At 38.2% G+C, this 10,274-nt stretch overlaps 1 protein-coding gene and 1 long non-coding RNA gene across 2 annotated transcripts; one reads left to right on the top strand and one right to left on the bottom strand.

Annotated features, from left to right (window-relative positions):
- The first annotated feature begins 851 nt into the window (after positions 1-851).
- Positions 852-5,242, top strand: LOC110886878 (rho guanine nucleotide exchange factor 8). The gene is made up of 7 exons (XM_022134747.2): positions 852-1,447; positions 1,521-1,637; positions 2,332-2,486; positions 2,551-2,625; positions 2,738-3,004; positions 4,134-4,457; positions 4,771-5,242. Exons 1-7 carry the CDS (start codon positions 1,360-1,362, stop codon positions 5,119-5,121), a joined length of 1,377 nt encoding a protein of 458 aa, XP_021990439.1. The 5' UTR covers positions 852-1,359; the 3' UTR covers positions 5,122-5,242.
- Positions 5,194-6,597, bottom strand: LOC110886880. The gene is made up of 4 exons (XR_002563053.2): positions 6,393-6,597; positions 6,267-6,321; positions 6,022-6,160; positions 5,194-5,328 (listed from the first exon to the last, which is right to left on the bottom strand). It is a non-coding gene; the product is annotated as an uncharacterized LOC110886880 (long non-coding RNA).
- Positions 6,598-10,274: the final 3,677 nt, after the last annotated feature.

The following is a 10,274-nucleotide window of genomic DNA, read 5'->3' on the forward strand; positions in this document are numbered from 1 at the left end:
GTCATCAGTCTAGCTACTCAATTACCCTCCTTCACTCATCGGCTATAAATACCCATCCCGAACCATGTTTGAGGTATCTCTTCACAACTCTCTCACTACTACTACTATCATACACTTTGCCTCACAAGCAAATTACTGATTATCACGCCGGAGAGTGGTAACAAGGAGCACCCCCACCCCATCCTCCTTGTTACGAGTCACGGTTTGTTTCCTTGTGCGGAGATCAACCAGCGGACGATCCAGCCACCGATCCTCAGAAAAAGAGATTAACCCTACTTGACGAGACCAGTAAATTAACCTCCCTTGGTTAACCAATGTTTCATCACTCTTCAGGGACGTTAAAGCCTCCATTCGTTAACATGGTAACATGGAGCAAGGAACATGAATGTTGCTAACTGCAATTTTAAAGCTGTGTATTGATTACTTTTTTTTTTCTTTTTTAACAAGGACTACTAATAAATATGAGATATTGGCCTCTAATAATTTCTACTAGACGTCATTGGTCATTAGCAGTTCACCTTTTTTATTTCCTCTGCTGGTCTCACCTTTCAACTATTTTTTCTCCACCGGTTCTCAGTTAAAAAAACTTTACGGAGTTAAGTTTTTTATCGAATTACAAACTGAAGCTTTAGGGCTTTTGATCAGAATGAGGATACGAGTCTATTGATGTAAAACTTACCTCGAAACAATGCTCCAAACGAATTGAAAGTTTAAACACACGAATTGAAGCATCGTTTTCTTCGTCTGGAGCGCAATTTCAAGGTAAGTTTTACACCATTCGACTCGTATCCTCATTCTGATCAAAAGCCCTAAAACGTCAGTTGTAATTCAGAAAAAAACTTAACTCCGTTATCGCTAGAGTGAACACTAGTGTATTTGCAAACTGAGTGAACAAATCCTAGCTATTGTTTACACACGTGTATGACTAGGATTTCATCATCAAATCGTAAAATACACAAGTGTATTTCTTCATCAAATCTTGTCCATTGATTTACAAACGTGTATGGCCAGGATTAGTTCGCTCAGTTCGCAAATACAATAGTGTTCACTCTTAAACCTAATCATTAAGATAACTTAAAAGTTCCGTTCAGATCCCTATTTAAAAGTAAATAAAAAATACACCCATCGTTCGAAAGCTAAAAAAAACACCAAAAAGGAAGCAAAAAACAACAGTAAAATTCGTTCAGTAAAATTCGTTTTAACCTCTTGTTTGGGCGTAAGAAATTTCACTTTTTTTTTTCTTTCTTTTTCCCTATTTATTTTCATATTAAATAAATTTCCTCATATCATGAGTTCCTGCACTTCCATATTGCAAAAGCAGAAACCATAACAATCAACCAACATTTCAATACCTGTCAAATGGAAACAAACACGACACCGATGGACGACCAAGAACCTGTCGTAAGCGAGAATGATCGCGCTTCGCTTATTAAGGTGAAGCGCCATGGTACGTTTTTTGATCATTTTCGTGTTTCGATCAAAAAACATATGGAGACAATAGAATTTTGTTGTTTATGCAGAGATGGAACAGATGAAAGAAAGATTTGCTAAGCTTCTTTTAGGCGAAGATAACTCCGGTGGTGGCAAAGGCGTTTCATCGGCTTTGGCCTTATCAAATGCCATTACAAATCTTGCTGGTAATCTTGATCCTTAACCAAAATTTTAATGATTTTTGTTCATGAGTAAAATGTCATTTTCGTCCTTGAGGTTTGGCCAGTTTTGCGACTTTCGTCCAAAGGTTTGTTTTTCCGCATCTGGATCCAAAAGGTTTGAAATCTTGCCGTTTTCATCCGGCTCGTTAACTCCATTCATTTTCTCAGTTAAATCAGGGGTATTTCCGTCTTTTTTGTTAACTTAAAGGGCAATTCGGTCTTTTTCATTTTATTTAAAAAGACTGAATACCCATGAAAAAGACCAACCATTTTTCTTCGTTAAGTCAGATGTATTTCGGTCTTTTTTGTTAACTTAAAGGGCAATTCGGTCTTTTTCATTTTATGTAAAAAGACTGAATACCCCTGAAAAAGACCGAATGCCCTTTAAGTTAATAAAAAAGACGGAAATACCCTTGACTTAATGAAGAAAAATGGATGGAGTTAACGAGCCGGATGAAAATAGCAAGATTTCAAACCTTTTGGATCCAGATGCGAAAAAACAAACCTTTGAACAAAAGTCGCAAAACTGGCCATACCTCACGGACGAAAATGACATTTTTCCCTTTGTTCATATATCATGATTTTTGTATTGCATTTCTTAATCTTTAACATAAAAGTTGCTTAATTAAAAGTTATTTTTCTCATTTTTCATGTTTTTTTTTTTGGATTGAATTTGCAGCTTCTGCATTTGGAGAGCAACATAAACTTGCTCCAATGCCAGAAGACAGGAAAAGAAGATGGAGAAGAGAAGTCGGTTGGCTTCTTTCGGTTACTGATTACATCGTTGAATTCGTCGCCTCGCAACAAACATCCAAAGGCGGTTCAAATATGGAGGTATGTTTTGTTATGTTTGAATTATCTGATTCAGATAATTCAATGTCAAACCACTTTCTTGCAGGTTATGATGACAAAACAAAGAACCGATTTGAGGATGAACATCCCGGCTTTAAAGAAGCTAGACGCGATGCTCATTGTAATGATCGAATCCCATTTAGTCATTTACCACACAATTTTAATAGTTTTTTTTTTTTTTTTTTTTTTTTTTTTTTTGATAATGAAGATGATGAATAGAACATATGATTCAGGGTTGTCTAGACAACTTCAAGGGTCAGAATCAATTCTGGTATGTATCTAAAGACGCGAATGAATCAGAAAAAGGCGTCCAAAGAAGCGATAAATGGTGGTTACCGACGGTTAAAGTTCCACCAGAAGGGCTCTCTGAAGAATCAAGAAAATGGATGCAGTATCAAAAGGATTGTGTTAATCAAGTTTTGAAAGCTTCCATGGCTATAAATGCAGAAATACTTGCGGAAATGGAGATCCCTGAAGATTATATCGACGATCTCCCTAAGGTAATTCTACAGTTGGTTAGGGAGTCAAGATGGACATGTCGGCAAACCAGGGACTAAACATGTAAATAAGCAAAGTTAACTAACGAACAAAAAAAACTTTATTAAAGTCGAGGGACTAAACACGTATATTAAAAAAGTTAAAGCAGAGGGACCGTACGGTAGATATGGAATAAAGCAGCGGACGCAATTAGAAAGTTGCACTAAAAGACAAACCCTTAGCATTGTAGCTAAGACCATGTGTAGTGGTGAACAAACATAATGCCCCCACCATGGGGCATTATCCGACACGTGGCATCCTAGTCAGCGTTGGGGCATTATAGCAAAAGTGGCGTAGTGGGACATTATGCCAATAACCCCCATTCAATCATTTCACAATTATTTTTTTTTAACTTTAAATACTTCATTAGATAAAAAAAATAACCAGAAATAAAAAAAAATATCCGATTAAATTAAAAAAAAACAAAAAAAACACTAGTTTTCGTTTGGTTGTGTTTGTGTGTGTGTGTGTGTATATATATATATATATATATATGGGAAAAAGGTTTAAAAAAATAAATAAATAAATAAATCAGCTAGCCGTTAACTAGCCGTTGTGGTTGGTGATTGGTTGGTCAACAATGGTACAAGCGTTTTAATTAAAACGCCGGAAACATTTTTTCTCGAAAATAACGCCCCATAACGCCTACCGTAATGGTAGGCGGGGCGTTTTAGAGCGTTATTTTTGAATTTAAAAAAAAAAATGCCCCACTACGGGCGGTCTAAGGGTTGTGTTTTGATATTATTACCATTATTTATTTATTTATTATTATTATTATTATTATTATTTATTGTTATAATTATAATAGATTTTTTTTGTATGGGTCAAAACGGGTCACCTGACACGAAACACATTTGCTATATAGTTAACTAAATAAGAGAAGATGAACGGGTTAGCTAATGGGTCATTTTCAATATGGGTCAAAACAGGTTATCACGTGACCCGTAACACTTTTGCAATGTGATTAGTTAAAGAGGCAAGATGGGTGGGTCGAGTAACGGGTCATTTTCAGTATGGGTCAAGACAGGTCAAGTGGCCCAAAACACTTTTTCGATACTAAATTGCTCTTAAGTTTTTTAAACTCTTTAACAGAATGGAAGAGAAAGCCTTGGAGAAACAATCTACAAGAATATTACAGTTGACTCGTTTGACCCGGGGCAGTTTCTATCAACAATGGATCTCTCAACAGAGCTAACTGTTCTTGATCTTAAGAACAAGATAGAAGCATCTATAGTTATTTGGAAAAGAAAAATGAATCAAAAGGATACGAAATCCGCTTGGAGTTCATCTATTATAAGTTCGGAGAAAAGAGAGCTTTTTGAAGACAGAGCGGAAACTATTTTACTTCTCTTAAAACAACAGTTCCCGGGGCTTCCACAATCGACACTAGAAATTAGCAAAATCGAGTCTAACAAAGTATGAACACGAAACGAAATTCATATTCCGTTAGCTTTTTCTTGATCAACCATTGAAGGTGGTGTTTGGATGCGCGTTTTCTTTTTTAAAACACGCATCCAAACTATTAGACCGTGGGCCCACAGGCTCAGTTATGTTTCTAGAGTTACTTGTAATCTCTGTATATTGTAAGACTATGGGCCCACGGGCTCAGTTACAATATATAGAGATTACGAGTAACCCTATAAACAAACCTAGCTGAGCCAGTGGGCCCGTAATCTGATACATACACCTCTAAAAGAGTAACTTGCTTATGATATTTTGAGGTATGTAGAATGTTGGGCATGCTATCTTGGAGAGCTATTCAAGGGTATTGGAGAGTTTAGCGAACACAGTGATGAACCGCATCGAGGATGTACTCTATGCGGATAAGGTGGCACAAGATCCGTCATTGCTAGCAAAGAAGAGGACGGCATCATCACGAGTTGTGGTGGATGAATCTAATGGTCAAGTAACGGGTCAAACACCTACAGGATCACCTAAGACACTATCGGATTTTATGGGGTGGAGCGTTGAACAAGAAACAACAAGCGGCGCCTCTAGCCCTCAAGTAGAGGATAAAGAGACCGAAAAGTATCAAAGCAAATCAGCTAACATTTTGGCAAGAAAAATATGGAGAAATTAGAGGCGCTTATAAACTAAGAAGCCCAATAACCCGCCATTAATGGGAAATTAGAACTAGGATTAGTATAGATAATATTGTACATAGTTTTCTAAATATAAGTCGAATATAAACATGCCGCGCTTACAAGGAAACCTGAAATGAAAACTGTTTGAACTTTTAACAAGATACTGGTTTACGGCATATCGGTTACAGCAGCATGCATGGCATCTGCAAGACGAGGGACAGTCTTAGAACTCAAACCAGCCATGCTAATTCTCTTGCATACAAGGAAACACTTTTTTAATGAGAAAATTACGAAAATAGCCAAGACCAGGGTTGAATTACGAAAATAGTCACCTCATGCGTCCTTGGAGTGGCGCATCACGGATTCAAATGCGCAGGATGCGTCTGGAAACAATGGGATGCGTCTTTGGAGCGAAACCCAATAGAAAATGGACACGTGGCGACAGACTCCTCGAAGGGGTCAGGCAGACTCTTCCAAGGGGTCAGACAGACTCTTCCAAAGGGTCAGGCAGACTCTTCCAAGGGGTCAGGCCTGACGCCTTGGATCTCACACTCGGAGGAGTTTGCCTGACTCATTGGAGGAGTCTGCCTGACCCCTTGGAAGAGTCTGTCTGACCCCTTGGAGGAGTCTGCCGCCACATGTCCATTTTCTATTGGGTTCCGCTTCAAAGACGCACCCCGTTGTTTCCAGACGCATCCCGCACATTTGAATCTGTGATGCGTCACTCAAAGGACGCATGAGGTGGCTATTTTCGTAAGTCAACCCTGTCTTTGGCTATTTTCGTAATTTTCTCTTTTTTAATTAAGAAAAAAAGAGTGTGACATAACTATGTCTTTATTTATACACACACAGACACACCCTTTTAAAACATTAATAATAATATCATGTTTACTTACCCATCTGAAGTCATGTAGATGTGATATTCTTTAGTCATGAAAGCAACTTGGTCAGCATTCAGCCCCGTAAATGTGAACATTCCGATTTGCTTTATAACAAACCATAGAGAGCATACCTGCTATTTCTAAAAGGTGGGGACTAAACATGAAAAAACGTGAAATCTCAGAGACTATCCGGGTAATTAACTCTAAAAATTTTAACAAAACGTGATTAACTGATCAAGAAAATCATCATCATTAATTACCTTGCACCTACACCCAAGTTCAACTTTGATGGGTCAGAATCTTTGTTTAAAACCCCTAAAATACCCAATCTTAAATTAATAATTACAATTAGTATATTTCGCATAAGTTTTAATGGATAAATTTACCCCTAATATATGATCTTCGGGAGATTTGGGAGAAAACAGAAGTTAAGTGATCATACAGACATTTTTCTTCAAAAGTGGTTCGAGAGTGTGGTTGAAAGATCGTTTGTGGAAAAAAGGCGATTGAGACGATTGTGTTTAATTTTTTATGGTGAATTTGGAAGAAGAAGAAGAAAAAACGAGAGTGTGTTCAAAAACTTCTGAGGATTCTTTTAGAAATAATTATAGAGGATACGTTTCTTTCGGTTAGATATACATTGCCGTATAGTTTGTTAAATTGAGATAGATGGTGTGATTTCCTTATTAGACTGCTCGTATTGGAGCGTGTTTTTTAAAAAAAATTTAATTAAAACGCCCTATAACGCCCCTTATGCCATTACACACGGCGTTATAGGGCGTTATTTTTCAAAAAAAATTCGCCCGGCGTTTTAATTATAACGCTTAAAAAGAGAGGGGACCCACTTTCTTGACCGTTGACAACGGTCATATTATTTAATTTTTTTTTCAATTTAAAATATTCCCACTATAAATATATACCCCACATTCTTACTTTTTTTTATAAAAAATCCACTTTCTCTCCTACTTTCTCTCCCACTTTCTTCTAATTTTTATAAAAAAAAACTCACTTTCTTCTAATTTTTATACAATCATGCATACATACCGCCCCCCTTTTGGTGTCCCCGCAAGACCCACGAACCCGAACACAACCCAACCGCAAACCCCGTACAACCTTCAAGACATGGACCCGAGCTTTTTAACTTACGCGGCTTACTTGAGTGGCGCCCCTCCGTTTGTTCCTCCCACTTTCGGCTATGGTCAAGCCGGCGGGTCTCAACCGTCACAACCCGAAGCCGAACCCGATGTGGAAGTCGTACCAGAGACCCAACCCGAACCGGTGCAAGAAACATCGAAACGCGGCAAAAGGTCGTATAAGAAGAAGGAAAAAGACGCACCACGGCGTACAAAAAATATCATTAAATGGACGAAGGAAGAGGAATTCACGTTGACTCGGGCGTGGCTTGACATTTCGGAGGACGAAGATACCGGTAACCACTTTATATATTATTATTTTTACTTATTTTGTTACTTTATTTTTTAACATACAACTTATATATATATATATATATATATATATATATATATATATATATATATATATATATATATTTCTTTTTGTAGCAAACTTTCAAACGGGCCCGGTTTTTTGGGATAGAGTTCGTGCACTCTTCTTTAGCACGTGGGGTCAAGGCGAACATCGGGACCAAGATTCCATTTCTAGCAAATGGACCGACATCAACAACAAGTGTCATGCGTTCCAAGAAGTCTTCCAAAGAAACTACGATAATCGCCCGAGCGGTGAAGGTGACGTCGGGGTTTTAACGAAGACTTTGGAGGAGTTCGAGAGCACAAAATTTCCTTTCACGTACTATAAGTGTTGAGAGCTACTACGAAAAAGTCCAAAGTGGGCGGTAGTTAATCCAATGACGTCTAGTAGTAGACGTCGGGCTAAAAGGTCAAAAACATCATCCTCCGTTGACCCGTCAACTCCGACATCGGATGCACGCAATGTTAATTTAAATGAGGCGGTGGACGTTGACGAGGGAATTCAAGAAGAGTTGGTCCGACCCATCAGTAGAAGAAAGGGAACCGGGAAAAAAACGGTCGAGTCGTCTTCCGATCTCGAGTTAAAGGAAGATTTTGAGGAGATGAACCGTCGTCTCCAAGACATTCGCGACCTCGGCCACCAACGTTATGAGATTATGAAGGAATGAGTGGCCGAAACCAAAAAATTTAACGAGATGCAAGAGGCGAGGCGAGGCAAATGGAAAAGGACATTGAGTTTTTGTCCAAACCTATCGACCACCTACAAGGCGATGCGTTGATCCTTGCGCAAATGCGTCGCCGAAAAATTAGAGAAAAATATGGACTCTAAATCATGTTATTTTTTTTAAGTTTATTTTTTTTTTGTTTCGTTTATTTTTTTCTGTTTTTTTTTTTATTTTCAGTTTTTTTTTCTGTTTTTTTTATTTTCTGTTTTTTTTTTATTTTTATTTCAAGTAATGTAACTTTTTTTTTAATTAATGAAGTTTTTTATGTTTTAAATTAAAATAAATAATTGTGAAATGATTGAATGGGGGTTATTGGCATAATACTCCACCACGTCACTTTTGCTATAATGCCCCATTGCTGACTAGGACGCCACGTGTCGGATAATGCCCCATGGTGGGGGCATTATACCAAATTACCACTACACATGGTCTTAGTGATGTAATTGTGTAAGTCGTTCCTTGTAGGGATTTCTAGCTTCTTGTTGGTCCTTTCGTTTTCTAATGAAAAAGATGTTAAAGAAAGGCGTAGTGGGGCGTGACCAATATTGTTAGATATTTTAGTGTAATCGGGGATTGAGTTGGTGATCAAAGCGAATAATAATACACATCAAGCAAGTTAGGAGGTGCGGGAGTGCACGCTTGTTTGAGTTATTATTATTCAAAGTGTACGGTCGGAGCCCGTACTCTACGGGGGTTCCAAGGGGGCAAGGCCCCCTTGGCGGGGGTCCGAGGGCAGCGCTCCTGGGAGCAGGGTCCAAGGGGCAGAGCCCCTGGCTAGGGTCGAGCTGTATCAGAAAATTTTATTTTCTGGAAAATTTTTATTTTCATTAAATTGCCTTAATGAAACTGTATCAGAAAATTTTATTTTCTGGAATTTATCACATTTTCGAAATGATAAAAATTGGCAGTTTTAGGCAATTTTTGTCTGAAAAATAGAGGTAACTTCGACAGTTACCTCAAAAATCAAATCTCGTAGACAGTTTTTTAATCATTCTCTTCTGGTTCATACAATTCACGCAAAAACATACCCTGGTTCAAGTTCTCAAAAACCAGAGTTGTATCCGATTGAATTATTCGGGTGAACAACCGAAATAATTTGATCTGAGAGTGATTACACGCCTCTCTGATCAGCCGGCAAACCGAAATTCCCCAATAACAACCAGTACTATATGATCCAAACACATGGTCCTCACCCGAACAACCCGGTTTTCATGAAACACAAACGACCTGAGCAACGTTTTTCAACCCAAACTACTATAACCAAAACAAAGTTTATCGCCCCATACCCCCAAACCAACCGTCACCCGACAATTTCTTGAACATGGAAGAAATAATTCCCAAGACCCAACCGACCACCTCCAAAACGAAGACACGTAAACAACAGTCGGATGCTGAGCATGTTGAAAAAAAAACAACTGAGATGTCGTCTATATAGTATAACGGCAAGATTAAAGGTGATGTGGACGTCGTGAAACAGAATCCAAAGGTCGATGGAGACATTGGCGAAGCTTTAAAGGGGCGGGAGGGGGCGACTGACCCCCCGAACTTTTCGCTCAGTAGTGGAGAGTATGTAGTTTTCGTATAGAAATTTTTTGGTATATACGTTTTCAACCCCACGTTTTATAGAAATTTTTAGGTTCGGTGACTTCCGCCCCCTCAGTCAGAAATCTCAAGCTTCGCCACTGGATGGAGACTACATTAAAACCACAATGTAAACAACACATCCAAAATTTTAATTAAAACCACCAATGCAAAAGAACTATGCTTGAGCTTGACTGAAAAACTTAGGCTATGTGACATAAGGCGCACGATGTACAAGAAGCGCGCTTTTTAGGGTGAAAATCGACCTAAGGCCCAGCTGAGGCGCACGCTTTTTGTACACGGGGTGTTTCTATGCTTCTGAGTGTTGTACAATAGGCTTTTTATGTTGTACATTTATGGTTTTTTTTCTTTTTAAAACATATATATAAAGCTTAATTATAGCTAAATCATAGGTATTGGATGCTAAACACTTATGGGATATATAAAATAAATTATATAATCACTTTGCGCTTTG

This window comes from Helianthus annuus, chromosome 10 (assembly GCF_002127325.2).
Source record: "Helianthus annuus cultivar XRQ/B chromosome 10, HanXRQr2.0-SUNRISE, whole genome shotgun sequence".
NCBI classification, from domain to species: Eukaryota; Viridiplantae; Streptophyta; class Magnoliopsida; order Asterales; family Asteraceae; genus Helianthus; species Helianthus annuus.

Coding starts and splice junctions, on each gene's coding strand:
- LOC110886878 (XM_022134747.2), top strand. CDS start 1,360: ATGGAAACAAACACGACACCGATGGACGACCAAGAACCTGTCGTAAGC. Junction 1,638..2,331: donor TGCCATTACAAATCTTGCTG/GTAATCTTGATC, acceptor TTGAATTTGCAG/CTTCTGCATTTGGAGAGCAA. Junction 3,005..4,133: donor ATATCGACGATCTCCCTAAG/GTAATTCTACAG, acceptor ACTCTTTAACAG/AATGGAAGAGAAAGCCTTGG.